The 18774-nt window shown below is 43.3% G+C and overlaps 1 protein-coding gene across 1 annotated transcript; it reads left to right on the forward strand.

Annotated features, from left to right (window-relative positions):
- The first annotated feature begins 16474 nt into the window (after positions 1-16474).
- Positions 16475-17638, forward strand: LOC118356083 (carboxypeptidase Y-like). The gene has a single exon (XM_035722892.1). It carries the CDS (start codon positions 16475-16477, stop codon positions 17636-17638), a length of 1164 nt encoding a protein of 387 aa, XP_035578785.1.
- The last annotated feature ends 1136 nt before the right edge of the window (positions 17639-18774 follow it).

An 18774-nucleotide genomic window follows, 5' to 3' on the forward strand; every position in this document is an offset into this window, starting at 1 on the left:
ACAAGGACTTGTAATAGAAACTGGATAACATTCCTCCAGGAAGCGCCCAACTGTCTTAATGCTAATTCCTCACGAGAAGGAAAAACAACCCTAGCTTGACAAGAGCCAGGCCTCCAGGATCCTGTGAGTCTTCTTCAGCAGATCCAAGTCCTTTTGGACACCTCCCTTTGCCCTCCCTCCCCCAACTCCCAAGTATATGATCAGCCACCCCTCACAGCCCCGGGGCCGCAGCTCCTTCTGCCCACGGGTCCTGCCCTGGTCCCGTCCCTGGGCTTTAACAAAACCACCTTTTTGCACCACAGACGTCTCAAGAATTCTCTCTTGGCCGTCGGCTCTGGACCCCGACGACACTCCAAAACTCTACCAACCCCAAGCCCTGCTCCTGCTGAGACCCGGCCCCTTGTGCTCCCAACACTGACTTCTTCACGCGCGAGGGTCAGCTCACATGCCCGCCTCTGTCCCTTGTCCAAACTGGATCCTGCTTATTCGTTTATAGCCATTTTGATTTTCCCTCATGAACTATCTCACAGAGTAGAGGAGGAAGAGCAGAGCAAGGACCATCCCTGAACCCGTTTTCTAGCTTCTTACATTTGCCATGATTACTTGAACGACTTAACCATGGAGCTACTTTAAATTACAGACATTATGATGTTTCACACATAAACACTTCAGTATTCATCTTTAAAAAAATAAGGATTGCTTTCTCATTAAGCATAATACTGTTGCTGGATCAAGTTCAAAATACAATACCAAACTAAAGAAAGCTTCTACATCATATAAGGCCCAGGCCATATTTAAATTTCCACAATTTTCCAGAATTGTCTTTTACAAGCTGTTTTTCCTCCTAACCTGACTGAAGGGTGGGGCTTGCTTCTGGGCCCCTCCATCCTGTACGGCACCAATGGTGGATGGAAAAGCTACTGTGTTCTCCCAGTACTTGAAATGATTTTTTCCTGTGTGGGGTTCTGTTATCAATGAACTACACACACAGGTAGGTTTGCATTTCCTCAGCTTCTTTTCAATATCAGAAATGTTTTATTTGTAATTCAATTGTTCAAATATGTAAAATACTGACCTGGCTCAAAAGTGAAGGTCAGGGCTCCCTGTAGGTACCCATTTTCACTGGGTTCTAGCTAGTTCTTCCAGTGTTTCTTCTTTGCAACACCATTTCCAGACAAAAGGAAGTGCCCTGTCTTCACAGAGCTGCACTCCACGTCCGCACTGAACAACGTAAGTTGGAGGGTACTCATTCTTCCTAACTTGTAGTGACCGGGTTTTCCATCTTGTGAATCTGCCATGGATTCAAGCAGTATCATGCAACAAGACATTTGGGCAGTTTCCAATCCTAAGGCTGCAAAGAAAACCCCCATGCATGTGTCATTTCCTATTCTCTCGTATGTGTGCATCTTTAGAACAGATAGAGGGAAACACATCTGTAACTTTGTTGGATCCAGCCCTCCACAGGCTGTGCTGTTCTGTGGGGTGGCCAACAAGTACTCGGAGCCTCCCCCCTGCCTCACCAGTAAAACCACCTGTCGAACCTCTCGGGTTCTATCAGCCTGAAGGCTGAGAGCTGGCGTTTCAGTACACAGATCTGCATTCGTCTCACTACAGATGATACTGAGCACTAATTTATATGTTGAGATCCCTTCGTTCTGAGAAGAGGCATATTTGTGGTTCTGGCCCTCTGTTCCATTGTTCTTGTTTTTTTTTTCTTCTCCATTTCTGAAACTCTTCTTATTAAGTGGTTTGGCCCTTAGTGACAACTTCCAAGTGTTTGTTCTCAACTTGTCATTGGTCTTTTGCTTTTGGTTTTTAAACTTTGGTCAGGGATGCTTTGTATTTTAATACAGTTGAATGTATTGATCACCTCCTCTGCTGATACAGAATTTTGAAAAATATTTAGAAAAGATTTCCCCATACCCAAGTTATAAAGCAATTCATGTGTTTTCATCTAGTACTTACATGGTTTTATGTTTTATATTTAGATCTCTGATCCATTTGAAGTTTATCCTATAGTGTACAGTTGGCATAAGGATCCAATTTTATTTTCCAAATGGCTATCCAAATCACCCAATGCCATTTATTAAAAAGCATATCTTCTCCTCAACTTGAGGTGCTGCTTTTATTATACTAAAACTCCACGTACGTATGCGGGTCCATTTTGGATCTTCTAGTCTGTTCCACTGATCAGTCCATTTATGCACCATTACCACACTTACTATGGACACTTTATAGTATTTTTTACAACAGCTAGGAATAGCCCCATCCCCCCTGCCTTTGCTAATCTTTTTCAGCATCTTCCTGACTCATCTTGTTTATTTTTTCATATGGGCTTTAGAATCAATTTTTCTAGGTCCTGGAGGAGAGGAAAAACCCTTTGTATTTTTAGTTATAAATTAAAGAGACTTGATATCTTCATGATACACATTCTTCCTGTCCAAAAATATGCCCTATATTTTCATTTGTTTGTCTATTTCAGTCTCTTTCAAATTAAAGCTTTCTTCATATAAATTTTGCATATTTATTGTTAATTCCTATTTACTATTGTTTGGTCATTGTTTCCATAGGGACTACTGATTTCTCTGTGTTGATTTTACATCCTTCTACACTAGTGGATTCTCTTATTGTTCTAGTAGTTTCTGAGTCAGTTGCCTTGATTTTACAGAAGTACAATCTGCAGTAGTTTTACCTTTTCCTTTCCAATTTCTATGCTTGTGTGTGTGTGAGTGAGTGTGTGTGTGTGTGTGTACAAGTATGTGAGTGTGTGTGTAACTGCATTTGGTGATGCTTCCAATAGGATGTTCAATAGTAGGGGTGACGATAGTGGGCATTCTGGTCATTCTCCTGACTTCGGTGGAAGTGTTCAGTGTACCCCATAAAGACGCTGGTTTTTTTTCTTCTTTGTCCATAAAAGATGAGGGAATAAATCTTCTTTTGCATATATGGAGATGATCATCTGATTTTCTCCTCAGGTCATTTTGAAGCCTGATGATTTGGGGTTGGGAGATAGATAGAAAAAGTTCTAATTTTTCTATGCAGTTGCATCTGCTTCAACATTCTGTATTTATTTACTCAATTTTGGTAAGTCATAGAAAATTACATTTTCACCCAGGCGTTTAGGCCTAGAGTTATAACTAATCTCTTAAGATTTAATTTCCTCTATCTTGAGAGTCATCTCTTCCTCCTTTTAGGACATTTGTTACATGTATTTACGGTTTTATTTTTCTGGTTTAGGTTATCTAGTGATTTATTTATTTTGTTGGTTGTTTTCAAAGAACTGGGTTTTTATTTGTTAATTCTACTGTTTTCCTGTTTTCCAGCTAGTTAATTTCTGACTGCCTTATTAATGGCCACTTTCAGTTTATTCAATTGTTCTTACTTAAAATTTTGGAATAGGACATTTAATTTGCTTATTTTTCTTTCTTTTGTTTTTCTTGATATAAATATAAGGCTCTAAGTTTGTCTGTGAACACTGAGCAACATTCCCTAGATTCTGATATGTTTTCATTATCATCATTCCCTAGCAGTTCTGAAACTGGTTTGTCTTTACCCTTTGACACAAAAGTTTTTAAACAAAGTTTTAAAATATTTAGGCAAAAGAACATTTATACTTTGTTTTGATTTTTAGTTTTTCTCATGTTGATTACATTACTTCTACTATCTGGAATTGAGATGTTCACTGTGGCCTAATTTGTGGTCAGTTTTCATGACTCTTCTATGTGCACTGCAACAGAAAAGTGCATTCTCCGTGATCAGAGCACAGACTTCAACAGCTGTCCTCAAGATCTGCCATGCCATATTTTGTAGGACTTCCACATTCTGACTCCCTGTCTCCCCTTGATCTGTTTTGGACTGATAGAGGAGCATTAAATCTCCTAATAGTGGGATTTCTTTCTGTTTCTCCTATTATGTCTTACAGTTTCTGCTTCATGACAAGCGTGGCTGTGTCATTTGCTGCATAAATATCTGTCTCTATAATGCAGTCATTATGAAAAGTAGCCCACACTCTGATGTCCTTCCTCCTCTCATTTAGTGTTTCTTGGCCACAGATGTGTCCTGCACAATGTTGATATCATGACCCCTGGGGGGCCTGGGCAGCTCGGTCAGTTAACTGGCGTCTGACTCTTGATTTCGGTTCGGGTCATGATCTCAAGATTGTGAGATCGAGCCCCGTGCGCAGCTCTGTGCTCAGCGAGGACCCTGCTTGAGAGTCTCTCTCTCTCCCTCTACTCTCCCACCAACCCCTCCCTTTCTAAAAAAAAAAAAAAGTCAAGACCCCTGTGTTCTTTTACTTAAATCAATTTTACCGAAACGAATTTACACACAATAAAATGAACCCATTTTAAGTGCACAGTTAGGTAAGTTTTGACAAAGGTACATTCCTGCATAGCAGCCGTCAAAACCTAGAACATCAACGCCCCCGACCTCAGGCCTCCTCCCAGACCCCAAGCAGCCACTGACATCCTTCTGACAACATAGATTAGACTCGTCTATTCTAGAGTTGCCTAACAATGGAAACATACAGTCATGTCCTCTTTTGTGTCTGTACCCTTTCACTCAATATAACAATGTTTTTGAGGTCCATCCATGTTGCCAGGAGTCTTTTCCTTTCTGCTGCTGAGCAAAGTCAATTTCCGTTATGTAGGTATTCTGATTATCCTTGACACACTGGTGATAATTGGACTTGTTTCCAGGTTTGGGTTCTTATGAAGGAAGCTGCTAAAACCTTTCTGTACAGACCAATATTTTCATTTTTCTTGGATAAATACCTAAGAAAGGAATTGCGGGATCATACAGTATCTATTTCCAAAGTGTTTATACCATTTTATATTTCCATCAGAAATGTATGTGTTACAACTGCTTCATCTTTGTTAACATTTAATACTGCCAGTCTTACTAATTGGAGCATTCTGTGGGTGTGTAGTGGTATATTATTACGGTTTTAATGTTCTTTTCCCTGATCACTAATGACTACTGCTTATTGACTGGTCACTCCAGTGTTTAGTGCCTGTTGCAACCTTCTGCCCAATTTATTGGGCTCTGTAGTTTCTAGTTCTAGTCTGCAGTTGTGTATGAGTTCTTTTAATAGTCTGAATACAAGGCCTTTGTTACATAGACTTTGCAAATATTTTTTCCACTCCATGACTTGTTTAATCACTACCTTCCCAATGTTACCTTTTGATAAGCAGAAGATTTCAATCTTTATAATGTCTAATATTCAATTTTTATCTCATGGTTATTACTTTTTCGTGTCCCAAAAAAATCTTTGCCTATCGCTTCTCGGCCTTTTGGCTAAGATCAAGTGCAAAATATCTTTGCCTAACCCCAAGTCATGAGGACTCTCTCTTCTAACATTTATTTCAACATTTACATGTAGGCCTACGAGCCACCTCAAATTACCCTGTGTGTATGTTATAGCATGTATGTGTGTCTGTGGAGGGTCTATGAAAGGGGAGGGCCACGGGGGGAGGGGGACAGGGTGCCGCCCCACAAACCTGCACATCAACTCCAGATCCTTGGCTGACCACTGAACTGCACATACTCAGGGGAGTGTACAAGAGGCCCAAAGAAAAGCCTAAGTTAAAGGGGGAAGAGAAAGCAAAGATTTAACCTGCTGGGGAAAGAAAACTCTTCCAACTAATAGTGTAGGAGAACCCAAACACCCATATAATAAAAAACCCTGAAACTCACAGATTTCGTGGGCCTCCTGATACGATACAGTAAAAAGACACAACGTCATCTCTGTGGTAGTCCTGCCCATAACATAATGATATAGATGCATAATTAGAATCTAATCATGAGGGGCGCCTGGGTGGCTCAGTCGTTAAGTGTCTGCCTTTGGCTCAGGTCATGATCCCAGGGTCCTGGGATCGAGTCCTGCATCGGGCTCCTTGTTCAGCAGGGAGCCTGCTTCTCCCTCTGCCTGCTGTTCCCTCTGCTTGTGCACATGCTCGCTCTCTCTCAAATAAATAAATAAATAAATAATCTTAAAAAAAAAAAAGAATCTAATCATGAGGGCACATCCAACTGCCCAAAATTGAGGCATGTTCTACAAAATAACTGGTCTATATTATTCAAAGATGTCAAAGTCATAAAACACAGAGAAGGGCTGAGGAACTGTTTCAGATTAAAGGAGACTAGAGACATGACAACTAAATGCAACATGTGATCTGAGACTGGATCATGTGGCAGGAGAAAAAAAAGGCTATAAATGGCATTATTGGGACAATCATCAAAATTTGAATACAGTCTGTGGATTTGATGATGGCACTGTGTCAATGTTAAACTTCCTAATTTGATCATTTCACTGCTTATGTAAGACAATGTTCTTATTCTTAGGAGACACACACTGAAGTATTTAGGGATAAAAATAATACCAACTATACTCACTGATGAAATTGGCCTTTGTTTAGAAGTTTTAATAAGCAACTTTTGCAAAAGTACTCACAGTTACACAATTGAAATGGTTTCAACAAAGTTTCCATTTGGAATAAATCTACTAATAACAAGCAAGGAAAGTAGGGCATGTAAAGGAAAATCCTCACAAACACATAACTAACATATTTTTAAAATTTTTTATTTTATTTTATTTAAATTCAATTAGTTAACATATAGTATATTATTAGTTTCAGAGGTAGAGGTCAGTGATTCATCAGTTGCATACAACACCCAGTGCTCATTATAAGTGCCCTCCTTCATGCCCGTCACCCAGTTACCCCATCCTCCCAGCCCCGTCTCCTCCAGCAACCCTCAGGTTTTTCCCTATGGTTAAGAGTCTCTTAGGGTTTGTTTCCCGCTCTGATTCATCTTGCATAATTAACATATTTTAGTGTGCATTCCTATAACGGTTCTATTTCTATTGCTTTCTGAATATCTAGAGTAATCCAAAATATTCCAAATGAAGGAGGCAACCAGAGAGCCAGCCTCACACAAACTGAGGACTAAGTTTCTCTTGGGGAAACGACGATAGATGTTGCTAAACTCCCCCCGCCAAAAAAGTCTGCAAAACTGACAGTGCATGGCCATGACCATTTCTCCACATACTCATCAGCTATGAACATTTGTATACAAATCTTCATGTGGACATATCTTTTCATTTCTTTTAGGTAAATACCTAGGAGTGAAATGACTGGGTCATATGAAAGTATGTTTAACTTTTTAAGAAACAAACTGTTTTCCAAGTGGTTGTACCATTTTACACTCCCACCAGCAGTGTATGAGAATTCCAGTTGCTTCACATCCTCACCAACAATTGATATGATCAGTCTTAAATTGTAGTCATTCTAATGCATAGTGATATCTTATGATAGTTTTAATTTGTATTTCCCTAATGACTCATGGTGTTGAGGAGGTTTCGTGTGCTTATTAATCCATATATCTTCTTTGGTGAAGTGTCTCTTCAAATCTTTGTCTATTTTTTAGAAGTGGCACTTATTATCTAGTTTTGAGTGTTCTTTATATATGCTGGATACAAGTCCTTTAATAGATGTATGATTTGCAATTATTTTCTCCCAGTCTGTGCCTTTTCATTCCCAAAACAATGTCTTTCAAAGAGCGTAAGTTTTTAATTTCGTCGAAGGCCGTTTCATCTTAAAAAAAAAAAAAAATGGAACATGCTTTTGGTGTCACACGTAAAAAGTGCCCAACCCAGTATTTTTTCTATACATTGTATAGTTTTATGTTTTAAATTACCTATTTTGGGTTAATGTTTGCATATGGTGCAAGATACGGATCAATACTCATTTTATTTTACATGTGGATATCCAATCATCCCTGTACCATTTGTTGAAGACTTCTTTCTTCACTGAATTACATTTGCACCTCTGTAAAAATTAGTTGTAAATATACGTGTGGATCTATTTCTGAACTCTAGTCTGTTACACTGATCTATTTATATATTTTGTTTCAATACTACACTGTTCTGATCACTATGGATTGTAAGTCTTGAAATTAGGATTAGTCCTCCAACATTTTTCAAAACCATTTTGGCTATTTTGCATTCCCATTTGAATTTTAAAATGAGCTTATCAATTTCTATGAAATAGTCTGTTAAAATTTTTACTGAATCAATAGATCAATTTGGGGAGAAATAACATCTTAACAATACCATTAACATAGTAGATCTCTGTTTATTGGGGTATTTTTTAATCAAGTGAAGATATTGACTTTTATCAAATGCATTTTCTGCATCTTTTGAGATGGTCATACATTTTTTTTCTTTTTTAGTTTGTTATGATGGTGAATTATATTAATGGATTTTCAAATGTGAAACCAATTTTGTAATGTTTCTTGGACTTAAATTTTTAAAAATATTTATTCTGAGATAATTATTGATTCAGATGAAGTTTTAAGAAACAATACAGAAAGATCCTGTGTACGCTTTACCCAGTTTTTCCCAATGGTAACATCTTGCAAAACTGTAATACAACACAACCAGGATATTGACATTGACAGAGCTGTGACACAGAACGGTTCCATCACCACAAAGATCCCTCCATTGCTCTTTTATGGTCATATCCCCTTCCCTCCCACCTCCACTCCATCCTTAACTACTGGCAATCACTAATATGTTTTCCATTTCTTTAGTCTTTTCCCAAGTGTTTTGGAATTGGTGTTTTTTCACTCACCATAATTCTCTAGAGGTTTATCTAGGTGTTGTATGTATCAGTAGTTCATTCCTTTTTATTGCTGAGTAGTGTTCCATGGTATAGATGTGTCACAGTTTGTTTATTCACCCACTGAAGGACATTTGGTTGTATCAGGTTTGAGGCTATTATGAACAAAGCTGCTATATACATTTATGTACAGGTTTTGTGCGAGCTTAAATCTTCAGTTGTCTGGGATAAAGGCCCAATTGTCTGGGATAAAGGAATTCAATTATTGGGTCATACCGTAGTTGCATTTTTTTTAATTTCCAAACTGTTTTCCAGAATTCCTGTACCATTTTACATTACCTCCAACTTTGTATAAGTGAGTCTCTCCATATCCTCAACAATATTTGGTGCTAACACCACCCTTCATTTTAGCCATTCTGAGAAATATGTAACGGTATCTCACTGTGGTTTTAATTAACATTTCCTTTATGGATAAAGATGTTGAATATTTTTTCATGTGTTTATTTTCCATCAATATCCTCTTCAGTGAAATTTCTCTTCATGCCTTTTGCTTATTTCCTAGTTGGATTGTTTTTTTTTTTCCCCCTGTTGAGCTTTGAGAGTTCTTTATATACTCTAGTTACTAGTCCTTTGATAGATATGTGGTTTGCAAACATTTTCTACAACTCTATAGCTTTTCATCCTCTTAAAAGGATCATTCACAGGGCAAAAGTTTTCAATCTTGATGAAGTCTAATTAATAAGTTTTTCCTATTATGTATCTTGCTTTTGGTGTCAAGTCTAAGAATTTTGCCTAATGTTAGATCCCAAAATTTTTCTATTTTTTTCTAATAGTTTTTTTATTATTTCTATGTTTTACATTTAGTTCCATGATCCATTTTAAATTACTGTTTGTATAAGGTGTGAGGCTTAGGTGGAGGTTCATTTTTTTATTTACGAATGTCCAGTTGATCCAGAACCATTTACTGAAATGACAATCTTTCTTCTATTGAACTCATTTTGCACCTTTGTGGGAAAGTCTTTGAGTACTTTTTCAACTGTACCCTCTTGCTCCTCTCCTTCTGGTACCCTGATGACATGAATGTCAAATCTTTTGTCATAGTCCCACAGGTCCCTGAGACTCTGTCCTTTTTTTAAAACTCTATTATCTCTGTATTGTCCATATTGGGTAATTTCTATTGTTTTATCTTCCATCTCACTGAGTCTTTCCTCATTCTACTGTTGAACCCATCCATTGAGCTTTTATTTTGGTTATTATAGTTAAGTTTTAAATTTTCCTTTTGGTTCTTCCTTATGTCTTCTACTCATTGAAACTTTCTATTCCATTTCTTTGCTGGGGCTATTTTTTTTTCTTTTTTTTTTCTTTTCTTTTTCTTTGTTATCTCAGTATTGGCATCTATTGATCATCTTTTTCATTCATTTTGAGATCTTCCTGGTTCTTGGTATAATTAGTAATGGGTGACTGAAATCAGGGCATTTTTGTATTGTTATGAGACTCTGGATCTCACTTAAATTTTGTTTTAGTTGGCTTTCTTTGACAGCGCTCTGGCAAGGACAGGAAGCACTACCTTGTTATTGCCAGGTAGAGGTAGAAGTCCATGTTTCCCATGAAACCCTCCATTGATACCCAAAGAGAGGGGGACTCTTTGTTACTTCTGCGTGATGACGGGAGTTCCAATCCCTATATGGTCTCCACTTGATACCACACTGGAGGTGGTCTCATTACTGCTGAGCCATGTGGAAGTCCTAACTCTTCAACAGGCTCCTCTGACACCAATCCAGTGACACCAATCCCAGTGAGGAGGGAGAAGAATACCTTATTACTATTAGATAAAGGTGAAAGTCCCATCTTTCTGTAGTCTCCCCTGAACTGCAGGGAGTCATGCCACATTACCAAATGGTGAGGATGAAAATCCTGGCTCTGTACTTGGCACTCTGTAATATCATTCTTATGAGGGTGGAAGTCTAGGCTCCCTCATTCAGACTATGCTTGCATGGTGGGAATAATGCCACAGTATTCCTTTTATGTGGCTTATAACTAGAATAGAGAGATTATTGTCCCAAAGTTTTCTTCCTTTCTAGGTTGCCCTTTTCCTGGTCCTTTGACTGGAAAGAGAAAACTTTTTTTTTTTCATTTTCTATTTTTTTAATTTTATTTTGTTATGTTAATCACCATACATCATTAGTTTTTGATGCAGTGTACCATGATTCATTGTTTGTGTATAAAACCCAGTGCTCCATTCAATACATGCCCTCTCTAATACCCATCACCAGGCTAACCCATCCCCCTACACACCCCCTTTAGAACCCTGTTTGTTTCTCAGAGTCCATAGTCTGGAAAGAGAAAGCTTTTGTTGTGACTAGTTTTGTCTACACCCATTGTGACTTTTTTTTTAAGATTTTATTTATTTGAGAGAGAGACAGATAGTGACAGAGATAGCAAGAGAGAGCACGAGCAGGGAGAAGGAGAGAAGCAGGCTCCCGCCAAGCAGGGAGCCCGAACGTGGGCTCGATTCCAGAACCCTGGTATCATGACCTGAGCTGAAGGCAGATGCTCAACCAACAGAGCCACCCAGGCGCTCCACCCATTGTGACTTCTAAGTTACCAGCTTCTTCAGCTCCAAGTCTGAAATGTGTGAGGCAAAGAGAAAACCCAGGTAACTCCCCACCATGTTGTTCCTCAGATCCTAATGTCCCTGGCTGGTTTCTCTTCTCTCTACCTTGCAGAATCTTCTTAAACTTGTTTTATATACAGTACCCAGGTTTTTGGTTGTACTTAGTGGGTGGAATAGGGAAAAGTATGTCCATGTCCCAGAGAAGTAGTCAGTTTCATGTATTTTTATCAATGTATTGTTTGGTGTATTGAGATTTGTGACAATTTTATCCTCATTATAAATATACAGTGATGTTTTACTTGTTTCATAATTTGTATCTTAAATTCAATCTCCCTTGTTTTCCTAAGGTTTAATGGGCCTTTCCTGAATTTGTTTTAGATTAATTTTTTTTCTTTTAATGGACCTTTCCTGAATTTGTTTTAGATTAATTTCTTTTTTTAATTTTTTTAAAGATTTTATTTATTTATTTGAGAGAGAGAGTGAGAGAGAGCATGAGAGGGGAGAGGGTCAGAGGGAGCAGTAGACTCTCTGCCGAGCAGGGAGCCCAATGTGGGACTCGATCCCGGAACTCTGGGATCATGGCCTGAGCTGAAGGCAGTTGCTTAACCATTGAGCCACCCAGGTGCCCCTAATTTCTTATTTATAACATGTACATGGGCTTTGTTATTACTTTCAACAGATGAGTTTATTTAATTTACCTTTGACATAATAGAGTTTTTACCTTGATGCCAGCATCTTACATTTTCTATTTATAATGCTTTTTTTCCCCACTCTTGCTATTTGACTTTCTTCTTTCTGATGGGGTGTTTTCTTCTGGTAATTTGAAAGGGTTACAACCTGTTTAATTACTCCAGTTTCTTCTTTCATATATTATACCCTAACACTTTCCCTAGATTTAGCATATTTAGACAGTATTTATTTGACTGTCTGCTAAAGAAGATAAAAAAATCAAAGATGGCCTCTTCATCACAACTCTCCTCCCATTGCTTACTTTCTGATTTTTCCTGGCTTTAATTCATGCTCATTTCTATTTTAGTTCTTCTCCTCCTGGGTCTGGGTCCCTTTATAACTGTTTCTTGAATTTTTAAAAAAAGATTGTTACTTATTTGAGAGAGAGAGCAGAAGCAGGGACGGGAGGGGGGGAGGGAGAGGGACAAGCCGACTCCTCACTGTGTGGGGCTGACATGGGGCTCGATCCCAGGACCCTGAGATCATGACTTGAGCTGAAGGCAGGGGCTTAACCGACTGAGCCACCCAAGCACCCCTATTCCTTGACTTTTTTTTTAACTTAGAAACTATCTGTGCCTTCCCACTTGAAAGATCAATATTCTAATACACTCACACTCCCTCTGCCAAACCTCTTGATTTCTTTTGTCAATTTTACCTTATGATTTATGACATTTTCTTCTGAGACTCTGTCCTGTAGTTGTTGGAACCTGCTTTTCTAGTGTTAAGTCTGTGCTCATCATCCATGTTTGCCTTGTAGCATTTCCTTTCATTTCTTGGTTAAAGAGTGATATTTTATTTAACAGAGTCCCTGGGGGCTAACATCCAGTATAATTTCATATTGGAGACTACCTTCTTCCTGCTTTTCTACTTGACATGGCATAGCATTTGTTGACTTTTCAGTGCTTCAGTTCCCTCATCCCATCTTTGGCTAGGCAATTTCCTTTCACCTGTCTTGTTAACCATCATATCACTGCAAATCTTTTTTTTTAAAGTATCATTGATGGTACCTCCACGACTGAAAATGCCTGTGGGCTTTTACCCCCTTGGGTATTTTTCTTCCAGAAAATAATTTTTCATATTTGGTTTCTTTCAGCCTTTCTCAACTGGGTTCCCAAAGAAAAATAAGTCCTAATACCCTAAGACATCTGTTGCTGATAACAAATCAACTTGATTCCTCCGCATCTGGAATAGTACTAGTCATAAACCATCCTGGGAGAACTGAGAAAATAGTTACTCAATCATTTTCTGTGTCCTGTGGTCCAGCTGAGGAGCCCTATTGAGAAAGGCTTCAACATGTTGGCCTTGCCTGTATTTTCCTTGCTCGTGTGTACCTTGATTAGTTCTTGCTAAATCTTTTCCTTATTCTTATATATTCAGGTGAACCATCTCAATGTTCTCCCTCCCCCATCTAGGACCATTTGAAAGTTGGGCTTTCCCAAACCAGAAGACCAAGCCAACCTGTGTGCCTTGCTGGCCGCAGGCCTGGGCTCTGGCTTCTGTTCAATGTCTACTGCAGGAACCCACTCTACCCTGTCCAGAACATATCTGGTCCAGGGCAGGGGGACCTCAGGTGTCACCCCAAAGTCTGATAGCTGGTTTTGCTTTGCCTGTTCTATCTCTTTCTGGAAGTTGGTGCCTTTATACCTTTCCCTCAATTCAGAAAGGAATAAAAGCTCACAGCAGGCAGCTGAGGGCCACCACACTGAATCCCCTAGCACATTGACTGTGTCAGGCCCCTCATCCTGCTCTCTCAGGTCTTCTCTCGTTTGTCTTCTCTTTTCCTTGTCTTTGGCCACATTCCTGTCTGTTATTGGTGATAAGCTGCACTAGGTGTTCCATCTTTCAGTCTCCCCGCCAGCTAGCCACCCCATCCTATTGCATCACTATGGCTGGGGCAAGAGGAAAGGGTAAGAAAGGCTCCACCCTCTTTGAAACTCTCAACCTCCTCTTCCAGGGCTGCCGAATCCCATTTCCTTCAGCCCTTTACTGCTGACAGGATTGGTGGGCATTTTCCCCAAGACTCTGACTTCAGTCTTCTCTCTCCACAGCTTCCAGGCAGGGTGGAGGCAGGTGCTGCTTTGCAACAGGGAGAAGGCCTTTGTTGTTATTTGGCTTCACTTCTCCAAATACCTGTGGTGTTCATTTCCTTGTGTTTGAGGATAGTGAGACTGAGAACTGGCTTCACGCAGCCTCCTAAGCCTAAAGTAACTGACAGCTCTTCAAACGTGTGGAGTGGTGGCTTTGATCCCTGGCTTATGAATGAAGAAACCAGGGACTTCTTCCAGAGCTTCCGCCAGTAAGTGATGGGGCTATATAGCATGGAGCCTTCTCACTCCTGTCTTGTGCTTTTACTTCTTCAATATAGTAGGGACAGAAGCAACATTTTCTGACCAAAAATTGTTTCATTCAGTATGAGTTTTTCATTCAGTATGAAGTGTCTTGGTGGAAAGAGCACTTGTCTTCTTAGAAAGAACTCCCTGAAAAGTACTAGAGTAGAAAGGCAAAGGAGTTGGCTCCCTCTTCCCTCACTGTGATCAAGAAGGGCAACAAGTCTTCAGAAAAGGGAGGAGGTATTGGGGATGCACAACCCAGGGGAGAGAGGAGTTTAAAGTCACTAGAGAAGTGTAAACGTGAGAAGGAAGACAAAATGTTGAGACTGTGTAGGAGGTGAGCCGGGAGAGAGCAAAGTGAACTTCGGAAGGTCAGGCACATCTTAGTGTCTTACATGAACCTCCTCTTCCACTACCCATGTACCACTCAGTATAGTCTATGTTTCTCATTCGAACTTTTTGAGAGGTACTGAGATGTGAGGAATCCTGTACCCAGTAGATATAGAGTAAGACTAGGGACAGTGTACAGACCCTGGGCATTAGGGATCACAAAAGTGAGAGTCCCCATGAATTAGCAGAAATCCCTGAGAACTTTGGATTCTCATTAGCTTGGGTCAAGGCAAATCATATCTAATCTTTACAGGACTTGAACTCAGACTTACTAGCTTCCAGGCTTTGACCCTTGACTGCTATGCCAGAGGCAGCTAGCACTAAGGTTAAGAGCACAGGTGCGGAAGCCAACTGCCTGGATTCAGATCTTGACTGTCGGTTCTTCCATTTGCTCATCTCTGATATGGGAGCAATAAAAACACCGAGAGTAGACTGTTGTCCTGAATGTTAGAATAGTCTTTGTAAAGCACCTAGACAGTGCCCGGGACTTGCTAAGTATGATGAGAAGCGTTTAAATGAAGTCTATAAACCTGATAAAAGTGCCTGTCCCATGGCTCTGAGATTAAGGGACAAGGAGATTATAACTGCACCTTGCACTCCGGAAGTGTTTGATGCATAATACAAGTCCCTGCCATCCACTATCTTGCTCTTTTCAGGACAGCATTCCTAGGTCAGGTCCCCACTACTTTTGCCTTCATGTTGTTTTTCTGTGGATTCCGTCTCTGTGTTCTGCATATTTATTCATCTTTTGCCAGCTGGATCTAATGAAGTTTCTTCTCGGGCTTGCGTTTGATCTCCGTTCTCCCAGATGGTTCCCACATGTGGCAACAGAGGCTGTCAGAATGGCTGTAGTGTTGTTCAGACGAGCCCTGTGGCAGGGCACATAGGGCACGGCCGGGCTGAGGACAGCAGGTGTGAACTGCTCCGGAGGACAGAGGGCACAGTTTAAGCACGAAGATCCAGACCCACAAGGGACTCTCCATGTGTCAGGCCAAACCCCACTAACTGAGGGAGCAGAGGTGACCACGTAGACTCAAAGCACACGTTGGGCGGAGAGCTGGAGCCAGCACATGGACTCCATGGGCTGCCGTCTCTTCTGGGTGGCCCTCAGTCCCATTCCAACCAAGCCCTCAGAGCAGAGGTCCCCAGCTGACTTCACATGAGCGCCAAGGCAGAGGTGGCAAAGGGGCTCTTAAAATCCCTGATTCTAGGCCCGGCCCAGCCCCAGTAACTCTGACCCTCTGGACTGGAGCCCAGGCCCAGCCAGCGCTGGAGACAGCCCAGGTGATTTTAAGGAGCAGCCACTGATTCTGAGGAAAAGAAGCCCTTAGCATTCCTTACATGCTGTGGAAGCTACAGAAACCAAACAAAACACTGTCCAAACACGACTTGGAGGAAGACAAGAGCAACTCCCGGCTACATCCGAGCATTCCTTCAGTGAGAGGGCTGAGCTTCCTCACCAGGCTTTTTGGAGGACTCGGGGTGGGAATACTTGCGATAACGCTGTCTCACAGTCTCATTTCCCAGAAGAGGAACAGTCCTTGGGCATTCACCCTGGGCTGGAGAAGCGTTCAACCAGCGTTGGCAGCTTTAAGGAGGGAGGCTCTTTCTGCTGTTGCTGATTTTGCTCTTTTGCTTTTGCCCTTGATGAAGGGAAGCCTGAGGCTGGCCCGGTGGTGGATTCAGCAGCCCACTTACTGTCTGGGCTCTCACCCCCATCCCGCCCCTGTGCCCTGACCTGACAGCACCACCTCACCGGACCACCACACGGGGACCACCTCACAGACCGTCTCATGGGACCGCCACACGGGGACCACCTCACGGATCCCTTCACAGACAACCCCATAAAGCCACCTCATGGGGACCACCTCATGGGACCTCCTCATGGGACCTCATCACAGACCCCCATGTGGGACCACCTCACGGGGACTCCGCTCACAGGACCCCCTCACGGAGACCACCACACGGGACCACCACATGGGGACCACCACACGGGGACCACCACACGGGACCACCACACGGGGACCACCACACGGGGACCACCAAACGGGACCACCACACGGGGACCACCACACGGGGACCACCAAACGGGACCACCACACGGGGACCACCACACGGGACCACCACACGGGGACCACCACACGGGGACCACCACACGGGACGACCACACGGGGACCACCAAACGGGACGACCACACGGGGACCACCACACGGGGACCACCACACGGGGACCACCACACGGGGACCACCAAACGGGACCACCACACGGGGACCACCACACGGGACCACCACACGGGGACCACCACACGGGGACCACCACACGGGGACCACCAAACGGGACCACCACACGGGGACCACCACACGGGACCACCACACGGGGACCACCACACGGGGACCACCAAACGGGACCACCACACGGGACCACCACACGGGGACCACCACACGGGACCACCACACGGGGACCACCACACGGGGACCACCACACGGGACGACCACACGGGGACCACCAAACGGGACGACCACACGGGGACCACCAAACGGGGACCACCAAACGGGGACCACCACACGGGGACCACCACACGGGACCACCACACGGGGACCACCACACGGGGACCACCTCATGGGGACCACCAAACAGGTCCACCACACGGGGACCACCACACGGGACCACCACACGGGGACCACCACACGGGACCACCTCACGGATCCCTTTACAGACAACCCCATAAAACCACCTCATGGGGACCACCTCATGGGACCTCATCACAGACCCCCATGTGGGACCACCTCACGGGGACCCCCCTCACAGGACCCTCTCACGGAGACCACCACACGGGACCACCACACGGGACCACCTCACGGGACCACCACACAGGACCACCACTGGAGACCATGTCACAAACCCCCTCATGGGACCACCTCATGGGACCACCTCATGGGACCTGTCATACGACCTAGTACTAGGCACACACCGAACTGACCAGACACGGACCTTGCTTCTTTGCTCTCTCGGTCTGTCGCGAGGAAAGCCCTTCCCAGAATCCCACGGGGTAATCATCCTCACATCCTATTGGCCAGCGAGGCATCACGTGTGTATTTCTAAGCCAATCGGATATCAGGGACAGAAATGCCAGTCCTCCTGGACCGGTGGCTCAGGTTGCGCACAGCAGGGGCGAGGCCTCGGACTACGGAGCGGTCCTGGCGCGGCTCAGCGCTCGTGTGCTGTGGAGCCCCCAGGCAATCTTAAGGTTCCTGGGGCTGGGAAACCTTGCTCGAGACTACTCAGTCTGATCCTGGGCCGAAGCAGCAGAGGGGCGCCCGCCTGAACAAAGGGGCTCAGACCCAGAGAGGATGGGAAAGCACTGGCCCGGACGGCGACCGCCCTGCCTCCGGGTTTGTGGGCTTGAAGCACCTGCGTCTCCGGATAGTTTGTGCAGCCAGGACAGCCTTCGTTTGAGGCTTCACAGTGTGCTGGGCGCAGCCTGGCGGGGTCAGGACACGACGCGGCGACAGGCCTGAACACGCCCATTGCACCGAGGAGAAAACCGAGGGGCGGAGCCGCGTTCCAACTGGAATTGGAGTGGGCTGGCTCGTGGTGGAGCCTGGCATGCCCAGCTCCGCCGACGGCGCCGTGAGCTCTCCGGTGGCTCCTCTTGTGGCCAGGCTTGTGGCCAGCACCTTCCTCCTCACCGGGGATTCAGGGCGGCAAGAAGATCAGCCCTGTTACTGTGTCCACATCACTGTGGATGATTGCAGGACACGGTCTAAGTAGGCTCCATGCCCAGCGGGGGCTCGAACCCACGAACCTGAGATCCAGAGTCGCAGGCTCGGCGGGCGCCCCTGATACAACCCTCCTATGAAATCACTCCTGCTCTTTTGCATATGTAGCAGATGAGGAAAATGAGGCATGGAGAGGTTAATGTTACTTACCCAAAAGGAAATGGCTAAAGAGTTAGGGAGCCAAGATTTAAATCCAGGACAACCAAATTCATAACACTTCCCCACAGCCTAGGATGGGTTTCGGAATGGTGGATTTTTGGGTTGGGCTGTCATTCACTCATGGCCATCTCAAGGCTTTCCTAACCTTCTGGTGT

The sequence above is a fragment of the Zalophus californianus genome, chromosome 1, assembly GCF_009762305.2.
Source record: "Zalophus californianus isolate mZalCal1 chromosome 1, mZalCal1.pri.v2, whole genome shotgun sequence".
Taxonomy (NCBI): Eukaryota; Metazoa; Chordata; class Mammalia; order Carnivora; family Otariidae; genus Zalophus; species Zalophus californianus.